Source organism: Leopardus geoffroyi, chromosome D1, assembly GCF_018350155.1.
Source record: "Leopardus geoffroyi isolate Oge1 chromosome D1, O.geoffroyi_Oge1_pat1.0, whole genome shotgun sequence".
Lineage (NCBI taxonomy): Eukaryota > Metazoa > Chordata > Mammalia > Carnivora > Felidae > Leopardus > Leopardus geoffroyi.
This window is the reverse complement of record NC_059329.1, coordinates 18,769,864-18,789,242: the sequence shown is the minus strand read 5'-3', so window position 1 is coordinate 18,789,242 and position 19,379 is coordinate 18,769,864. Positions and strand designations below refer to the sequence as shown.

At 48.3% G+C, this 19,379-nt stretch overlaps 1 protein-coding gene and 1 long non-coding RNA gene across 5 annotated transcripts in view; one reads left to right on the top strand and one right to left on the bottom strand.

Moving 5' to 3' along the window:
• SORL1 (sortilin related receptor 1) overlaps positions 1-19,379 on the bottom strand; it is a 173,081-nt gene that overhangs the window by 44,666 nt on the left and 109,036 nt on the right. For all 4 annotated transcript variants that reach the window (XM_045483206.1, XM_045483202.1, XM_045483203.1 and 1 more), the window contains exons 22-26: positions 17,286-17,459; positions 15,208-15,321; positions 11,296-11,418; positions 8,334-8,453; positions 2,164-2,289 (exon numbers count right to left, since the gene is read on the bottom strand). In XM_045483206.1, the coding sequence (XP_045339162.1) occupies positions 2,164-2,289; positions 8,334-8,453; positions 11,296-11,418; positions 15,208-15,321; positions 17,286-17,459 (657 nt within the window). The remainder of the gene's footprint in view (positions 1-2,163; positions 2,290-8,333; positions 8,454-11,295; positions 11,419-15,207; positions 15,322-17,285; positions 17,460-19,379) is intronic.
• Positions 11,400-14,363, top strand: LOC123600814. The gene is made up of 2 exons (XR_006713830.1): positions 11,400-12,248; positions 14,147-14,363. It is a non-coding gene; the product is annotated as an uncharacterized LOC123600814 (long non-coding RNA).

Genomic DNA, 19,379 nt, shown 5'->3' with positions numbered 1-19,379 from the left:
AATTCTTAGTATGAGGTAACCCTTTCTCATGAACACAGAGCTGCTGCTGGCCATTAGGCTTAAATGTAAGTTCTAGCACGTGAGTCACGGGCCACTGCAAACCCAACTCTTAGGAGAATGGCTCCGGGAGGGGCATGTGTAAGGCAAGAAAATGTGTTTTCATCCCCTAAAAAGCCATCATGCCTAGGAAATTATTCTAAGGACATCAAACAGAAACAGTAAGTGAGTACCATGAGTCAGGGAAATATTTAATGCCACTAACTATAAAAGCTTTCTATAAAAGTATAGAATTAAAATTACATGAGACAAACTCCCATTCATTATTACATTAGTGAAAACAACTAAAGAGATAAAATGTAAGATCAAGGGAGACTTGGGGAAACATACACTATGTTACCGATAGAGATGCCTCTGGCATAATCACTCGGAAATGCAATATGGCGACACTTAATGAGAATCATGAAAACACATCAGAACCCTTGACCCAGCAATTCCATACTGAGAAAACATATCATAACGAGTACCTTCAAGAAAAACTAAACCTTCGTTTCCAAAGAAGTGAATAATTTCACTACGTAGAACAGTGTAAAATTAAAAACACGCTAATGCCCGACCAGGAAGCAACCAAGTAAACCACGTCAGAGAAATACAAAGTGAATATGCATCTGCCATGAAAATGCTAACTACAGAAAAATACAGATAGAGGCAAACATCTTTGTTTAATATGGTGACGTGAGAGGAACAGAGTATGTGACGTGCAATGACTACCATCCCATGAAGATCCGGAACATCTGATGTAAAATAACAGGAAATATATAGATATATTGGTCTCTGCCCCTGGTTAGTGGCACAGAGCTCTTAAACCCGTATCATTTCCTAGGTGACAGGAGTGTCCTTTGTTCTAATGGGGCAACTCTGGGTAGACTCCTGTGTAGCTTTAGGATAGGGGCTGATCACCAGAAAAACCATGCCATGACCAGAGGCTTACAACTTTGAACCCCACTCCCCATCCTCCAGGAAGGGCCGAGGGCTGGAGACAGCTAATGATCAGTCATGCCTATGCCGTAAAGCCTCCATAAACATCCACACGTATGGGGCTCAGAGAGCTTCCACGTTGCTGAGCACAGAGAGGCTGGAGAAGTGACAGGTCTGGACAGGGCACGGAAGTTCCGCATCCCTTTCCTATACCTTGCCCTACACGTACCTTCCATCAGGACATTCATTCTATCCTTTTTCAATCAAGTAGGAAATGTGCTTCCCTGAATTCTGTGAGACATTCTAGCAAATCGATGAACCCAAGGGAGGGGACGTGGGAATGTGGATTTATAGCCGGTCGGTCAGAAGTTCAGGTGGCAATTTGAGGCTTGTGACTGGCATCTGAAGTCGGGGGGGACGGCATTGGGGACCAAACCCTTCCCTTGTAAGGTCTCACACTATCCCAAGGAAGACAAAGTAAGGAATGAATTAACTGTGGGACACCCAGCTGGTATTGAAGAATTGCTTAGTGCGGAAAACACACATTTGGTGGCCAAGAAATGTTGAAGTATTCTGTGAGCAGAATATTGAGAGCAGAGGAGAGACACGGGGGATTGGTTTCTGACAGACATTATAGAGAAAGGATAAGGAGAGAGAACCTTAAAGATATTTGGTATAAAAGAGGATTTCATACATTGTGTTCGTGTCATAGCTATTTTGTGAAGGCAACTGATGACCTCGGAATTCTCTTCTAAATCACTTATGCTGAAAATGTTCTACCTTCGGGGAAGGGTCCATTTTACCAAAGGACCATAACAGAGAACTCTCAGTCACAAAGTACGCTATTTATAGAGAAACCGTTGGCTAAGTTCTGGCAGAACCCTGGCAATTTCCGTCCTTGGTGACTGCAGTTAGCACTCTGGGTGCGTTCATTGGTTTCCATTGCTTTGCTTCAAAGTTGCGATGGAAAAGCAACGAGGCCAAACGGCTTGCCTGACAATGAAGACCGTATCACACACCCCTTTACGTCCTGCGCGATGCCATACGGAACCTGGGCGGGCTTCTTTGGTTGTCAGAGTGGGCACAGCAGAACGGGAGAGCGGAACTCCCCGGCCCATCTGTGGCCTCTTTTCCCGACCAGCAGACACCGGGGAAGCTCCAGGGGAAGGCTGGAGCGTTTGCATTTACCGCACTTCACGGGATCCTCATCAGAACCGTCCTGGCAATCCATGTCGCCATCACACGCCCACCGCTGGGGGATACAGTGCCCGTTGTGACACTGGAAGTTGGAGGCTTCGCAGGTGTGGTAGATGGCTGCCGGCAAAAGGGGAGAGAGAGTGCGTGAATGCCGCCCTCACTGCCGCTCCCCCACCAACCACCCAGGGGCTGACTAAAGAGACACCGCACTGGGTCAAAAGGTATGCGTGGGGAGCACCCCAGCTCCTCCCTGGCCAGGAGCTAGGCACCTGGGGCCGCCCTGAAGGTGGGGGGCAGCCTCCTGATGAAGCAATCTCTTGGCTCTGTGGGTCTGGAAATGTTATACAAGTGCAGATGTACACGTTAAGAACAACAACCAAAAAAATCATTTGCTTTTCGCAACCACCTATGATGTAAGGATTATTCCCCGTCCACAGGTGAGAAACAGCCTCAGAGAAAGGAAGAAACTCGCCCACGTTCACAAAGACGATTAAGTAATGGCTCCAGGGCTATCCCAGCCCACAGCCTGTGCTGCCCCTGCTCCGTCTTGTCACTTCATCTTCTCCCATAAACCCACCCACTCATGCAGATTCTGTGGGACAAGGAGGGGCGGCGGGTGCTCAGGAGACTGGCCCTAGACCCGGTCCAGCCACCGTGCGGGGGCCTCAGTCTCATCATCGATGCTGACACATAAGGACCCTGGTCAGCTCCGACAGGCTGTCATTTTATAATTCTAAATCAACTACCCAATTTCAGATGGGGAAAACCTCAGCTCCAAAGGGCACAGAAGATTTATCCAGGCTCACAAAGGAAAGGTCCCAGGACCTCCCAGACTCGTCTACCTTTCTCAACAGTCAGGAGTGACATCCACCAGCCAACAATAAATACGTGGTGTCCCTGACACTCATTTCAAAAGAGGCAAGTAGAACAGAGCTATTGTTATAACCGAACAGCCCTAGCTGCATACGTGGGCTGAGGCCACCTGGAAGTCCGTTAGCAACTTCTCGAAGCCCTGATCAAAGGCTGGCTCAGATGCAGAATGGGTGCCTTGAACCCAACCAACACGACTAACCACCTTCTCCATGAGAGTTGCCCTTCCTCCACTGAAACAGAAAGCCGCTTGTGTCTGTTCATGGCCGAATGAAAGCCAGGCCTGGCCTTTTTGACAACTGACATAAAATAATACCACCAAGATAGATGAGCCCTCTGTTAGTTGAACTGTGTGGACAGGATGTCTGCGCAACCCAGGAGGCAAAACAAACAAAAGTGGGTTACTGAGTGCATACTGTAGTTATTTATTCAATCAAGATGGTTGGCAACTGCTGCTCAAGGGTTGGGAAAATTGGCTTCCAACGCCCTCGAGAATTTCTACTGAATTTGAGGCTACTTTTTGCAGCAGTCAGAAATACAAAGAACCTGATCTTTCAAGCCACTTTAACACAAGTGGTGGTCCATTATCTGCTGTCTTCCTCTCTCTCTGAAGATCAAGGATATATGCGTAGCATGCAAACAGGTCTACAGGAAGTTTCAATATTTTACAACCTTTGGTACAAGGAATCCATTAAACATCTTTTTTTTAAATATACTTATCTGATAAGAGGAGTAACAGGGTACATGATTTTTTGCCCCAGTAAACAGCCATTGCCTGGAATACTTTTTGATCTGTTGGTTTTCCAAGTCTGACAGCCCTTGAAAATATTCCTCAGCAAAGCCTTGCTCACTTTCATAAAATATGCTGTTGCCTAAGCTCATTACCATACTGATCTACTTGTTATTATTCAGCTTATGCATTTCACTTTTAATTGAAAGCAATTTCAGAGTGCTAATGGAGTTTCCAAATGACCATTCTGGGAGGCATGTCTGAGATCTCCAAAATCTATCACAGGAGCTGCGCTCAGGAAGACTCATCAGTTTGCACAATTTCATTTTAAGTGGCCAGGTATGAATGCAATGCTTAAACACATTCTCTTTTTCTGAATTTTCCCACCTCCTGAGTAACTTATTAGCTCTCTGACACTAAGTGTCTAGTAAATAATACATGTTCAATTAATACTTTTTTTTTTTTTATTAAAAAAAAATTTTTTTTTTCCAACGTTTATTTATTTTTGGGATAGAGAGAGACAGAGCATGAACGGGGGAGGGGCAGAGAGAGAGGGAGACACAGAATCGGAAACAGCCTCCAGGCTCTGAGCCATCAGCCCAGAGCCTGACGCGGGGCTCGAACTCCCAGACCGCGAGATCGTGACCTGGCTGAAGACGGACGCTTAACCGACTGCGCCACCCAGGCGCCCCAATACTTTTTTTTTTTTTAATCACAGGGATAGAAGAGATGGACTTTAATACAGACTAAAGAACTGGGGAAGAAAAATAGGAATCCTTCACGGGGCAGGATTCACTGTGACTATAAGAATGGATGGGCTAATGGGGTAAATGACCATGAAATTAGAGCATCCTGGTTTCTAATAGAGGCCATTATCCCACGCCTTACTCTCTGACTTGGACAGATCTTCTATGACTCAGCAGGACCCTCTGGAATACCCGATTGAAATTATTAACCAAATACAAGTGGGGGGCAGAAGGGATGAATGAATTAATGCGGTAGGAAAGCACTGCCATATTCAACACACAGCACTGGACTATTAGGAAGAGAACGAGGGAACACAAATGAGAATATCAATATAACTTCAATGATTAGTGAAATAAAAGTAATAACGTAAAGCATAAAGAAAAGAACCAGACAGAAATTCTAGATATAAAAAATATAGTCGTGGGGTGCCCAGGGGTGGCTCAGTCGGTTAAGTGTCCAACTTCGGCTCAGGTCATGATCTCACGGATCGTGAGTTTGAGCCCCACATTGGGCTCTTTACCGTCAGCACAGAGCCCACTTTGGATCCTCTCTCTCTGCCCCTCCCCTGTTCTCTCGCTCTCTCTCTCAAAAATAAGCTTAAAAAATGTATATATAGTCATGGAAATAATAATAGCTCAGTGGATTTGTGAAACAGCCCATTAGATTTAGCTGAAAAGAGAACTGTTGAACTGGAAGAGAAGTCTGAGGAAGTAACCGAGACTATAGATAGTCATAAAGAGTCATAAAGAGACAGGGGATACTAAAACAGGAACCATGAACAACAGAAGGGCACAGTCCAACAAAATGGTTGACAGTCACTGCTGAAGACCAAAGCAGAGAAAGTAGCAAAAAGAGCTGAAAAGATCATGGCTGTAGTTCCCCAGAATCGATGAAAAACAAATCCTCAGACCCGAGAAGGAAAACAAGTCTCAAGAGCAGGACAAATAAAAATAATTCCACACCTAGATGGCGGAAGCTGCACACCAACCACAAGACAAGCGAATCGACAAGAACCTACAGATAACTCGAGAGGAAAGAATGTCTGATTGTTGTTTGAACAGATCACCCGACAGGAGAAATCAAATCAACACAGAAGAGGCCAGAAGGAAACAGAATGATTTCGTCAAGATACTTGCGGAAAATTACCACAAACCCAGAAACCCAGATCCATCTGAATTCAGGATCTGAGAGCAGCAAAATAAAGACACGTTTATATAAACAAAACTTAAAAGAGTTTACCACTCACGGACTCCTGCTGCAAGAAATGGAGAAGGATGTACTTGGAAGGGAGGCATCAGATACAAGAAGCAGTGATAAATGGTTACGAAAATATAATAGCAATGGCTAATATTAGGATTTTTAAAATGTGAAACTAAAATACTAAGTATTTACTGAGTCTGTTAGTCTTGGGACCATGTGCAGAGACTGGAATCCAGGCATTCTGAGGAGAGGCGGATGTTACTAGAAAGACACACGAGATGTCTAAGCGTAACCGCTAATACAACAGAAATCAAGTTTAAGTTCAAAATTCCATTCAGGGAGGTGGGGAGAAGGGAATAAAGGAAATTCAATCCCATGAAAGGAAAAAGCAGGGGGGGGAGAAGAGCAAAGACCTTGCACGCAAGCTGAGACCAACAGGAAGTCAGTCGACCCCGATCTATTTTCCCTGGCTTTGCAGATGACTTAATTTGTTAGGTCAGGAAATGAAGTGACACGCCATACATCCTAATGAGCTCACAGCTGACTGCCATCGATTCGGAGATGACAGGGAAGGAGAATCATCTTTAAATAGCTTTGGAAGAACAGCCATGGGGACAGGGGAGCAGGTGAGGTGCAAACACTCTACATTTTCCCTAGACAGCCCTGCCAGAAAAAAATCAGAGAGGAAAATCAGGAGTCTACGGTGAGCCCACCCATAGAAACGGGTTGATAATTCATCCCGGAAGATCAGCACATGCTGCTGAAACACAAAATTGACTAACGCGGTTGTGCTAACAAGATGTTCAATCATTTTGCAATTTACAAACTGCAATGCCCAAGTGCACCCCTCTAATTTATTACCCAATCATCCACCCAAACCCACAGCTTCCAGACAGCACTCGTGGTTCCTGGGCTGACGGCAATTCCTTCACGGACCTTGGTTTTTCCTCCTTCCGCGGGCCATGCCCATGTTTGGAGAGAAGCATTTTCCTGCAGTGCCCCCAGAACAGAGGTTCAGACACGGACAGATCACACCAGAAAGGACAAAGGGCAAGTTCAGGGTAAGTTTGCAAGGGGACAGAATTTGGTAACATCACAGATCATCCTGTGGGACGATAGGGCATTTGGGGAGGGCCATGTACTCTTTAAGGCCACAGGAGGTCACCTCGAAACTAAGATGACTACAGAAAAGCAGTTGTGTAAATTACCAAATTGACAAAAGTTCCCTGAACAGGCACTCTTCCCAGGGGCTGGGCAGTGGGAGAACACAAAGGGGTCAAAGGTCATTTCTGCCCTACAGGAACCAAATCTAAACTAAAGCATCATGACACAAGTTGTCTCTATTTACATTTGGGATCTGATCACATAACCTTTTTATTTGCTTTTACACACTCGTAGGCATGCTTCGAGCTCCCAGATGCTGGGCAGTGTAGGAACCGGTGGGGCACGTGGGGGGCGAGGGAGATTAAGACAGGGGCCTTGGAAGTCCCGCCACAAGAGCCATGATCCACACCGCATGAATGACAAGTTAATGCAGTTAACAGTGAATTGAAAACCAAAGCCAAGAAGCAGATCTGCCCTCACCACGACCAAATGGGTACGTGAAACCACCTTAGCCCCATCACTGGAGAGATTTAAACGTAGAACTGAGTGAATTTCAAGAAGTTGCAGAGAAAATTTACTCATCAGGCAGTGGGATCAGTCTTTGTTTTCCCCCTCCACAGCGTTCCCAATTCCTTTGTTCTCCTCCACTCCACCATAATGTAAATGGGCCCCATTCATTCATTCATTCATTCACTCATTCATTCATAAAAAGTAGTATAATGAACATGAGTGAACCCATCACTCAACAGAAGAATTCAAACATTCCCTCCACATCACACCGCCCAGCCTTTCTCTCATATCCTCATGCTCTTTCCAACTTTATTTTTTGTAAAATCTTGCCCCAAACGGGTGCACAGTACACTTTAGGCTTTCACTGTTGGGGAATTCTCTGATGCTCCCCATTCAAAAACCTGAGCTAGGAGCGCCTGGGCGGCTCAGTTGGTTAAGCGTCTGACTTCAGCTCAGGTCGTGATCTCACAGTTCATGGGTTCGAGCCCCGTGTCGGGCTCTGTGCTGCCAGCTCAGGGCCTGGAGCCTGCTTTGGATTCTGTGTTTCTCTCTCCCTCTCTCTCTGCCCCTCCCCCATTCATGCTCTGTCTCTCTCTCTCGCTTTCTCTCTCAAAAATAAATAAACATTAAAAAAAAAAAAATCAAAACCACGAGCTAGTCCAGTGCTACCCAATGTAGGGTCCCCAGACAAGGGACCAAGTCTGTCAACTGTGTATTAACGGTCAAGAAGAAATAAGCTTGAGCCAGAATATGAACCGACTGTATCAGGATACCCGTTTAGTCAATCCTTTTTTCACAGCAAGACCTTCTCCATGAAGAAAGCAGGATGTTGGTTTACCCATCGGCACAAGCTCATCACAGACCAGCTCGGAGAAGCAGCCAATTGGCTGATGTCTACGGTCCAGTTCTCAGAGCCTAGAGTCTACGATCATGTAGGGCTGCGAGGCTAACCAGCGCACATACAGACGAGTGCCGTTCAGGGAAAGCAGGAAGTACTGACCGGTGCAGTTGGCTTCATCAGACCAGTCTCTGCAGTCATTGTCCCCGTCACACACCCAGGAGGAGCGGATGCACATGCCCGAACTGCAGTTGTATTCGTCACTCCGGCACTGGTGCATTTCTGCAGGAGAGACCACAGACACACAGCCATGGGGACAAAGCCTCGCTCATGATTCCATTGTGGCGCCAGAGCCCCTAAGGGTTAGCAGGGCACGCGTTATCTGCATTATCCCCAGTTATCCAGACATAGCACGGGCTTGCACCGGGGATTTGCAAGGTCGCTGAGGATTGATTCCAGCTAGTGTGCTGCAAATGGGGTACGGGTGCCCTGAGATACTCCTGCTGCTGGTTGCCTCCAGGAAAGAACAGGGTTATTCTCGGTGCACTCTGCAAATATTACTACCGTCTATGACTGCTGCGATGGGAAGGTTGGGGGGCGATGCTCTAGTTGCCCAAAAAGCAGACTTCTCAAGAAACAGAAGCCTTCTAGTATCAGCCTGTGGTTTCAGAAAGGGGTTAGTGAGAACTCCAAGGGGGCTGATTAGGATGCGATGCTCAGATAGGGGAACGTGAGGTCAGTGCCGAGCTCCCGAAACACAGGAAACTGGGGAGTTTCTGTGGGCAGAGCTCCAGGGATGTTGGCTGGCCGGCTGTCTCTAGAAAGGTGGGGTCCTGAGGCAAATGAGCCCGTGCAGCCTGGCCAAGACTTGCAAGCAGGTTTCCCTGGCAACACCACTTACAGGCCCTGGGGCTACCCTTTAAAACAGAACTTTCAAATGGAATTAAAAAAAAAATTTTTTTTAAGTTTATTTAATTATTTTGATAGAGACAGTGAGAGCAAGTGGGGGAGGGGCAGAGAGAGAGAGGGAGAGACAGAATCCCAAGCAGGCTCTGAGCTATCAGCGTGGAGCCCGACACGGAGCTCGAACCCACCAACCATTGAGATCGTGACCTGAATCGAAACCAAGAGTCAGACGCTCAACTGAGCCTCCCAGGCGCCCCTGAAATGGAGTTTTAAAACTTCTCTGTGGGGCGCCTGGGTGGCTCAGTGAGTTGAGCATCCGACTTCGGCTCAGGTCATGATCTCATGGTTCATGAGTTTGAGCCCCGCGTTGGGCTCTGTGGTGATGGCTCAGAGCCTAGAGTCTGCTTCAGATTCTGTGTCTCCCTCTCTCTGTCCCTCCCCTGCTCACACTCTGTGTGTGTGTGTGTGTGTGTGTGTGTGTGCGCCTCAAAAGTAAATAAACGTTAAAAAAAAAAAAAGATTCTATGAAAACAGAGGTAGCCAAGTCTGAGTTGCCCTCATTCAGGAGACAAGTTGAGGGTGAAGCTGGGAATTCAGATATTTAAGAGGACCTGGCTCTGAGGATGTCAGGGACTGAGACCCCAGGATGGACTCAGGAGACACTAGCATGAACAAGCTCATGAAGGGAGAATCCGGCCATCGGATGGTCAAACGTGTGCCCAGTGAGTGACACCACTGGGGTCTCCTTCCTACCAAGCTGTGCCCTTCACCCCTCTGAGGGCGCTGAGGAGGAGATGGGAGAAATGCAGGGAGAATAACACTGGATCCCGAAGACTGCTTTCCAGAACTTCCTATGTTTACAGAGATGAGGGAAAATGACGTGATCCCACAAAATTCCTCAGAGAGCCAGGCTAGGAGCATTTCCCCTGCTCTCTTCATTTCAGTCCCTGGGGTCAAACTGCCTGCTGGTGAAAATAGCAGGCCCCGTCTGTACGCACAGGCACAGCCTGACCGGACCTGCCCCGTGGGTGGGCAGAGAGAACTGGCACGGCCACACCAACTCATCATGATGTCTGGGGTCAGCGTCTGGCCTCCGTTCTCACTTCCCTTTCATGGCCAGGATCCCTCCAATCTGGTACACTGTGTGCACTGTGTAATGTCTCCTCCTTGCACAGTCAGCAACGCTGAGTTGGGTACCAGAGCCATTCACCAAGACAGGCCTCGTGAACCGGGGCAGGGCCGGTGCCGGGCAGCAGCGGGCGTGGGGTGGGAAACAAGGCTCCGGGTTCCTGCTCTGACACAAACTAATAGTGTCACCTGAAATATGTCCCTTCGGTCATTTAATTGGAAACTGAAAGGACTTGAACTAGAGAACTCCTTATCACGCCTTGCAATTCCAACACGCTAATTTTTCTAAATGTAAAAATCTCCATTCGGGAAACAGATGTTCAAACAACGTTCGTACCATCTGCTGGGCTTCTAACAGAGTTTACTGAGTTAGATTGGTTTTAAAAAACGTTGACAAAGGTATTGATCTGTGTGTTCGGGAGGCTAATCTCACAGCCGCCCAGATGTGTGGGCCAAGTCTGTTCCGCATACAGCTGTTACGAACCACCTAAATTCATTTAGAAATCTTCCTCACTATCATATCCATGCTTACAGCGCCTCTGCAAGGTACAAGCAGGGGCTGTTATTTTTTGAATGAATCATTCCTACCATGGTGGTCATGCAGCTGGGATATCATAAACCCAGAGACGCTTTCAGAAATCCTGCATCAGGGCGCCTGGGTGGCACAATCGGTTAAGCGTCCGACTCTTGATCTCAGCTCAGGTCATGATCTCATGGTCTGTGAGTTCGAGCCCCGTGCGGGGCTCTGCGTTCGTGGCACAGAGCCTGCTTGGGATTCTGCATCTTCCTCTCTCTCTGTCCCTACCCTGTTTGCACGCACACTCTTTATTTTTCAAAATAAATAAATAAACTTCTTTAAAAAAAATTTAAAGAAAAGGAAAAGAAAAGGAAAGAAAAGAAAAGGAAAGGAAAGGAAAGGAAAGAAAAGAAAAAAAAAAGAAAAAAGAAAAGAAAAGAAAAGAAAAGAAAGGAAAGGAAAAGAAAGGAAAGGAAAAGAAAGGAAATTCTGCATCTGTAACCCACAACAGCCCAGTGAGCAAAGAGAGTCACCCTGCTCAGGAACGGGGCTCCTGATGTCGTGTCTCCTTACCACAATGACTTTCATCACTATTGTCTCCACAGTCATCCTCGAGGTCACATTTGTAGGAGAGGGGGATGCACGTCCCGGACTCCTGGCAACGGAACTGGGTATCCAGATCACAAACGGTAGTAGCTAAGATGGGAGACACAACATACTCGTTAGGAACAATTCATTCCCCCTGCCAAACACAAACATTTCCCCGGAAAGCCAACCAAGGGCGGCGGTGGGGGGAGGTGGGGGGAACCATGAGAACCTGAAATTTACAACCAAGGGAGATCAGAGCGTGTCTTTCGGTAGACAGCTTCCAGTTGGGAACCGGGCTGGGAAAGTGAGAAACCACCATCCAGCTGGAAGAGAGACTGATGGGCTGGACTACCTCCTACGATCCGCTCCGACACGGAGGGGTCTTCCTAAGTAAGTGGCAGAAACACGTTCATCTAGAAAAACTACCATTAAGAAGCCCGATGTTGCACAAGAAGCTGGAACCTCCTCGTCTCGATGACACAGGGAGTGTTGAGCAAGGATTCTGCAGCGGGCACGCGGTCCCCGTTGTCAGGCTTCAAATCCTGGCTCTGCCTCTGCCTCAAGCAATTAACTTTAACCTCCTTGAGCCCGTTTCCTGCACGGCAGGAAGAGGATAAGGTGATGGGGCCAAGTGCTGTGATGACAGAAAGACTAGATACGGATCTCTCGGTTCTGTTATCTACCGCTTACTTATGTAACCTAACCGTCCTGTGCCTCTGTGTTCTCCACTGTAATGTGGAAATCGTACAATACCTACCCTGTGACAGGCTTGTGAAAATAAATAAGGAAATAGGTTTGGGACCAGAGCCCATTAGATAGGCTGTAAAATAGAAGAGGCTCCCACCAGATGTCACGTCTCTTCCTTGTCCTTCCTCTGCCCGACTGCATCCGAACGGGTACAGATTCCTCTCCCTCTTTGGAACAGAACTTATTTGAAGGTGAGCACAACCCCCTGACCCCAGCCAAAGACCCTCCAGGAAAGGCTGCTCTCGGAAGCAGCTGACACACAAGGTAGGATGTGACAGAAGAGAACCCTGGGGCGGAGGGTGGGGCTGTGCCGTGAAATGAAAAGCCAACGCTGCCGTGACACATCCCCAGCAGCTCTTATTTGAGGCTCCATTTCTTCTCTGTAATTGAGCTCATGGTGGGAGGCAGAGGATGAATGCAAAAATGACAAGGCTGCAGGGGATTCATGTCAAAACCCAGAGCGCCTGACAGCTACCCAGCACAGGAGTGTGTGTGCGCAGGAGGGAGATGAACTGACAGGATGCCTCCCTGCCACACCCCCTGGCAGCTGACGGGATGTTGCATTTAACTTCCCAGACAGGACTGCCCAGCCACAGCCTGCCCCTTTCCTGCAGCCCTGCCCTCGGCCGGGGCGCCTCCACCATCAGGATAAGCGCGGCTCTCCTCCTCCTTGATAAGGGAGCCCCTTGAGCAGGCACAGACAAGCACCACTCTCTTGGGTGCCCTGTCACCCCTCCCCTCTGCCACATCTGACTGGTCGGGACTTGGGCCAAGCGGAGTGAATGGAGAAAGAACAGAGCAGCAAGTAAGTCCCGTGGTCCCGGGAAGGTCAATCCCAGCTGACGGTGACACCAAAGCAGGGCGGGTTCAGAGCCAGCTGCCAACTTGACCCAGAGGACGAGTGTGAACTCTCTGGAAGCCTGTGAGGCCCGTGCAGAGCTCACGGGCTGGGCGGGAGAGCGTCAAGTCCTGAACACGGGGGGAGGTCCTTCCCTCCTAACGCTGAACCAACACAAGATCCCGGCTTATCCGTCAAGTAGACACCAAAACCCAGGGTAGAATCCTCATCACTGGACACAAGGTCATCTAGTTTAAATCTCTCTGCTTCCACCAAGCCTAATCATATCTTGGCAATCTTCACCCAATGTGCCAATTCTAAGAAGCATCTCCTCTCCCTCCCCATTGTGTAATAAAGTCCTTTCCAAGGTAGGCTCCCCTGTTGTTCATGTGGACAGTTTTCAAGGAGCTTTGGCTCTTCCCCCACAAACGCCACACCTTCCTGAGACTCTGGTAGAAAAGAAAAGAAGAAACACTCAGATAGCCTAATGTTTTCCCAAATCTGCCATTCAGTAAGCTCTTCTCCCTGGGTGTGAATGGCAACCACTGACACCAAGGAAAAAATCATTAAGAAGAGGTTTAGTAAAAACCTCCTGTGAGCCAGGAAGGGAAATACGTAGTTTTATCAGTGAATTGACTGCTCCTGAGGTTACTTTCTGGATGGAACAGCCTGGGAACCTGGCACAGGCCCCATAGGTGGCTGGCTAAGTACGTCCACCAGGGGCCAGAAGAGTATATGGAGCCAGGAGGCACCCATCGACCTGTTCTTACAGCACAAAATGGTCAACGAGCTTCTGGATTTCCCATGGGGAAATATCTGAAAGAGAAGCCTGCGGATTAGTTTCTGGCTTGCCTGCTCCTGGTCTGCTTCCGCTCCAGGGCATTCTTCCTAGTCCTTATCTTTCCAAAGACAAAAATCTCATCATGTCATTTCAACGGTTCCCAACTGCTCCTCTGAATAAAGCTCACAGGCCCTTGCTGCTCTGGGGACCATCCCTAGGCCAACTCTCCATTCCTGTCACCGATGCCCCACGCCACGCACTCTGACCTCTGGGTTTTCATACCTGCGGTTCTCTTGCCTACCACGATATTCCCTCCACCGCTGCTTGGTTCACCTCCACCCACCCTTCTTCAGGGCTCTCCATAAATACCTACCCAAGTTTGATTTGTGTGCTCTTCCTGGATGCATATGGCGCGTCCCCACCACAGGCTCCTCTGTAACTGCCTCTCTATTTTTCCAACTCCCCTATAGACTGTAAACTCTTGAACCACCTGTCCACCTGATCACCTGAGGCCAAGCACAGAGCCTAGAACAGAGCACAGAGCCTAGAACAGAGGAGTCCTCAACAAATACTTGCTGACTGAATGTCTGAACGTATTACTCACTGTCAGAAGGCAAAGCACCTCCTTACAAGGTAATGTCGAAGCTACTAAAAATTAAAAACTGGAAGTAAATCAATTACCCATGATATGTAGTTATTTGTTCGTCTTTAAACCTTGCTAAACACAATCATATATTTTAGTTGTTACCCTTAGAAAGTATACACTCTTTGGAGTGGATGTTTCCATGCACACCTATCAACAGCCCTGCATTTCATTTTTTTTTTTTTTAACGTTTATTTATTTTTGAGACAGAGAGAGAGCATGAACGGGGGAGAGGCAGAGAGAGAGGGAGACACGGAATCGGAAGCAGGCTCCAGGCTCTGAGCCATCAGCCCAGAGCCCGACGCGGGGCTCGAACTCACGGACTGTGAGATCGTGACCTGAGCCGAAGTCGGACACTTCACCGACTGAGCCACCCAGGCGCCCCAACAGCCCCGCATTTCAAACCAAACCAGGCATCATCAGTCAATTAGGAAGATCACTCTAGAGCCTGGCAGGCAGCTGATATCCGCCGATTGGAGTGGCATACAAAGTAAAACCTGTTTCCAATCTCTGAAAAGGTTGAATTTACCGATCAAGGAATGTCACCTGGTCAACAGCTTTATCACAGTAGTAGGGCCACAGTTACAGCCCAGGCCGCCCGAACGCCCCAGGCAGCTCAGTTTCAGCCACGCCATGCTTCTTGGTCAACCCCTTGTAGTGAGCAGTTCCCTCACCTGTGGGGGTTGGGTGTTAAACAATAACCTGTATCTAAGTGGCGGTGGAGACATGTTCTTCTCTGTTCTCCAAGCCCCGTCAGCCTAAACGGGCATCGCTGATCATGAGGGGCCATCTGGGGTGGCAGGTCCCCACCTGGGAGGAGCTGACCGGCCTCGCGAGTAACCACAAACGTGCAACATCCCAGACGCCCGGCCAAGCTGAGAGACTCACGGCAGTTTCTCTCGTCGCTCATGTCGCCACAGTCGTTGTCAAAGTCGCACCACCAAATGCTGTTGATACAGTTCCCGTTGCTGCAGCGGTACTGGTTACGGAGACAGGTGTTCTCTGGCCGCCGGCGGCAGGTAGAAGAGGAAACGAAACCAATATTATTCTTACTGCTGGACCGCAAGACTCTTCTCTTTTGAGTTTCCGCTTCTCTTCCTCAAATAACAGGCCTTAAATGGCCAAGAGGGAGAGAGGGGGGTGCCAAGCTCACCTGCATTACGATAGAGGCCTCCTTATTTCCTCTTTCAATTACAATTAAGGGGTAAGAGGGAGCTAGAGAGGTGCCGGGGGTGGTTACAATAATGAAAAAGGACAGTGATGGTGCAGGTTGGGTCCAATGGGTAGATACCAGCCCATCAACGTTATAAAATATTAATCATCCAAGGAACTGCTTAAGGGACCATGTCTACACAGTATGAAAGCATACACAGTCAATATAGTTATAGCCATCTGTATTCTGTACATACTATTATCTATATTCATAGATCTTCAATTTTTCAGTCAAGTAGGTACCAAAGGATACACAATACTCTGAGGTTTTTTTCTACCCGTGACACACAGGAGAAAGAAAAATGCGTTGTTTGGTAAACTGAGTCTAGAACACGTGATGACTGGCCTCTTGTTTGGGTAACCAAAGGCATTCTAATGGAAAATATAGAAAAGCCTTTCCCTCTCCTCTTGGTTAACTTAGCGTTAACTTTGTTTCCTTCTAAAACAGATAGAAGAGGATGTCCAGAGCCTGAAAGAGAATCTCCCGGGTCTAAGAAGGGCAGGGTCATCTTTTTTCCATTCATATTTCTTTTTTTTTTTTAAGTGTATTTATTTATTTTTAGAGAGAGGGAGCAAGGAGGGTAGGGTCAGAGAGAGAAAGGGAGTGAGAGAATCCCAAGCAGGCTCCATACTATGAGCACAGAGCCCAATGCGGGGCTCGAACTCACAAACCGTGAGATCGTAACCTGAGCCGAAACCAGGAGTCGGACGCTTAACCGACTGAGCCACACAAGCACCCCTCCATTTGTATTTCTTATGGAAGAGGGACCCCAGGGCCGCTTCGTGTGTTCCCCCGCCCGGGACTAAGAGGCTGCTATAAGGAGGGAGGTCGTGATTACAAAGCAAATATAACCTTGGGAATGAAAATAGCAGGGGTTCGGATGCTTCCTGGCAGGGCCCCCTTCCAGAGGTTCCCCTCACTGACAGTAATATACAGGGCCAGACTGCGGAGGTGATAAGGGCACAAATTAGACAGGAAAGCAAGACGAAGAGAGGTTTTCAGAGGAAAAGTTTTAGAATCTATGTATTCACATTCAAAGAAAGAATGGATGGGGCTGTTAGAGCCAGTTGGTCACGGCGTGAGGTAAAGCCTCAAGACCCTCTGCGACATCATTCTGAACACTCTGGATGTTTCCGGGCTATGTTGGGGGGGGGGGGGGGGCGGGCAGGGTGTGGGAAAGAGCTGCTGCTGAGCCCAGGTGAGCTGTGAAGGGGTCCGACCAGTCCTTTCTCCAAGTCAGGTTTGGTCCAACTGACAGGAAGCAGGAGAAGTTGAGAACCCGGATGTGGAGGGGTGGATGAGGAAAGGAAGAGGCAGAACGAAGGGCGTCTGGATGGCTCAGTCGGTGAAGCGTCTGACTTCGGCTCAGGTCACGATCTCACGGTTCGTGAGTCTGAGCCCCACGTCGGGCTCTGCACTGACAGTGCGGAGCCTGCTTAGGATTCTTACTCTCTCCTCTCTCCCTCTGCCCCTCCCCTACTCGCTCTCTCTTTCTCTATCTCAAAATAAGTGAAAATAAATAAATAAATAAATAAATAAATAAATAAATAAAAATGAGGCAGAAGGAGACAAAGAGGGGACTCCCACTGAGGACTGAAGTACCACAGGCCTCAGCCCCTGAGCCGGGATGTCTGTAGGTATCTAGCGGATTTGATCCTTACCCGCGGCAATTTCAATAACCCAGCAACGTGGGGAACACACAGCACTGGGAGGGAGGAGGAGGAAGGAGGGTAGAAAAGAAGAAGGGACGCACCTTCTTTGACGCAGGTGCTGTTCTCCCGCTGATAGCCCTGCGGGCAGTCGCACATCAGGTCCCCGGACGGGAGGACAGTGCTGGACACGCCCTCCGGACACCGGCAGCTCTTACTGTTGTTGGCCCTGGGCAGGCAGAGCAGGCTGCACGGCCTGGACACACAGGCGTTGCTTCCTGGAGAGGAGGCAAGCGGCGGCCACATCCGGGTTAAAAAAACCACCGAACGGGATACTGACATCAACACGACCTGCTCGTCGTACAGACACACGACGGCGCGGAGCGCAGAAAGAGAGAAAGGGGAAGGGCCGAGTGCGGGGGCTCGAACCTCGCCGACAACCCCTGCTCAGGGCCTGGCGTCCGCTGTTCCTCCTGGGAATTTGGAATTGGGGTGATGGAAAAACAACAGAGCCACTGGGGAGCCCGAGCCGGGAGAGAAGTCACACGGCGTGGGTGTCAAAGGTGAGGCAGGACAAACCAAACCCCGTGCAGGTCAAGGCTGTGCAGAAACAGGCTCCAGAGAGGCAGACGGGAGAATACGGCAGACTTCCAGAGGGGAGGGGAAGGGCCACACCAGGGTCCCACAGGGAGAAGGAGAGAGAGAGAGACAGAAGTGGTGTCTTTACCATTTCCTGCACCTGTCCCCACAAGGCTCACCTCTGTTTCCTCTCTTTGGGTTCCTTACAATCTCCCTTTATGCTTCCATTAGCACTTTTTATTTGAGTTAGCTTGACTGGGTTTCTGCTCCTCTGACCCAAGAGCCCTTAATGAGAACATGCACCTGAGTAATGACAGGGCCCAGACGAACACCCGGGTCTCTGCTTTTCAATTCCTCTGCACCCGAGTGCAGCGGCCAAGCTGAATAAAAAGCCAGCCACGGTGCCCATTAGCCTCAGTGCTATCTGTCATGCAATAAATCCACACAAGGACTAGTTAACATTGATCTATCCCTATTTCCGGTCTTTTCTCTGGTTCAGCTTTCCACAGAGAGGGCCAGGCGAAAGTCCACAAAATCCTTCGCTGCATTCTGGAGAGAGAACTTTTGTGGATGAACAATGAGGGGAAAGGGATTTTCCTACCCTCCACATCCTTCTGGCAAGGCGGGAGAGGATGCACACACCACTGGGTAAAAGCTGGAAACACGATACAACTATGGAGCACCAGAAAAGCCACATAAATTATGAAATGTAAGCGTGTTCTTTCGGCTGTGACTGTCCATCATCAAACTCGGGGGGAAATACACATAAACGCTCTGATAAAACTCAGCTGATGACAGTCCTTCAGCTGTGCTATCTCACGGACAGACAAACCGACCACAATCACATCCAGGTAACCTGTTTCCATGCGGGAAGATTTTAGCCATGTCATTGCCTATACTGACCTGCAATTGGAAAACAGGGCTCGTTAATGATGACTGGTATTAATATGGGTGATGATATGCTCAGTGGCTTTGGATGTGTTGACACTTCATCAGTGTTTAACTAGCACACGCATAAAAATAAAAGTCACAATGATATAGCAACAGTGTTGTTTAGACGCTAAGGACCAGAGAGTACGAAGCATTACCAAAGACACGAAATACATTCGCAGAGGAGAATCCATATGATGAAACATTCAAAAGGGTTCTACCAATATTTAACCAACTCTACAGGTAGAGTTTCCACAGCAGAATAACCGGTGGACTAGAGCAGAAATGCCAGAGATCAGTTCACCCTGATCTGTTCCATGAAGGGAGATTATTCCTTTTTCAAAATACACATGCTCTAGGCTACAGGGAAGAACACAGAGCTGTCACTAATGCGAAACAACTCCAAAATGATCTGGAACACGTTCTTTGTATTCAGAGGACAACACAGCATTCAGTGTTCCAAGAAATGGAACGGTAACAGAATACTTAAAAAAAAAAAAATACTCCAGGACAGGATGATGTTTTCACATGGGCTATGCCTATAAAAGAACATGACTAACACTTTCACATGTGGAGCAAAGGTTCCTACCCAAGGAAGCAAGAGCCAGAAGCACCGAACCCAAAATGGGGTTCTAAATTTTTTTTTTAATGTTTATTTGTTTATTCATTTTCGAGAGAGAGCGTGAGCA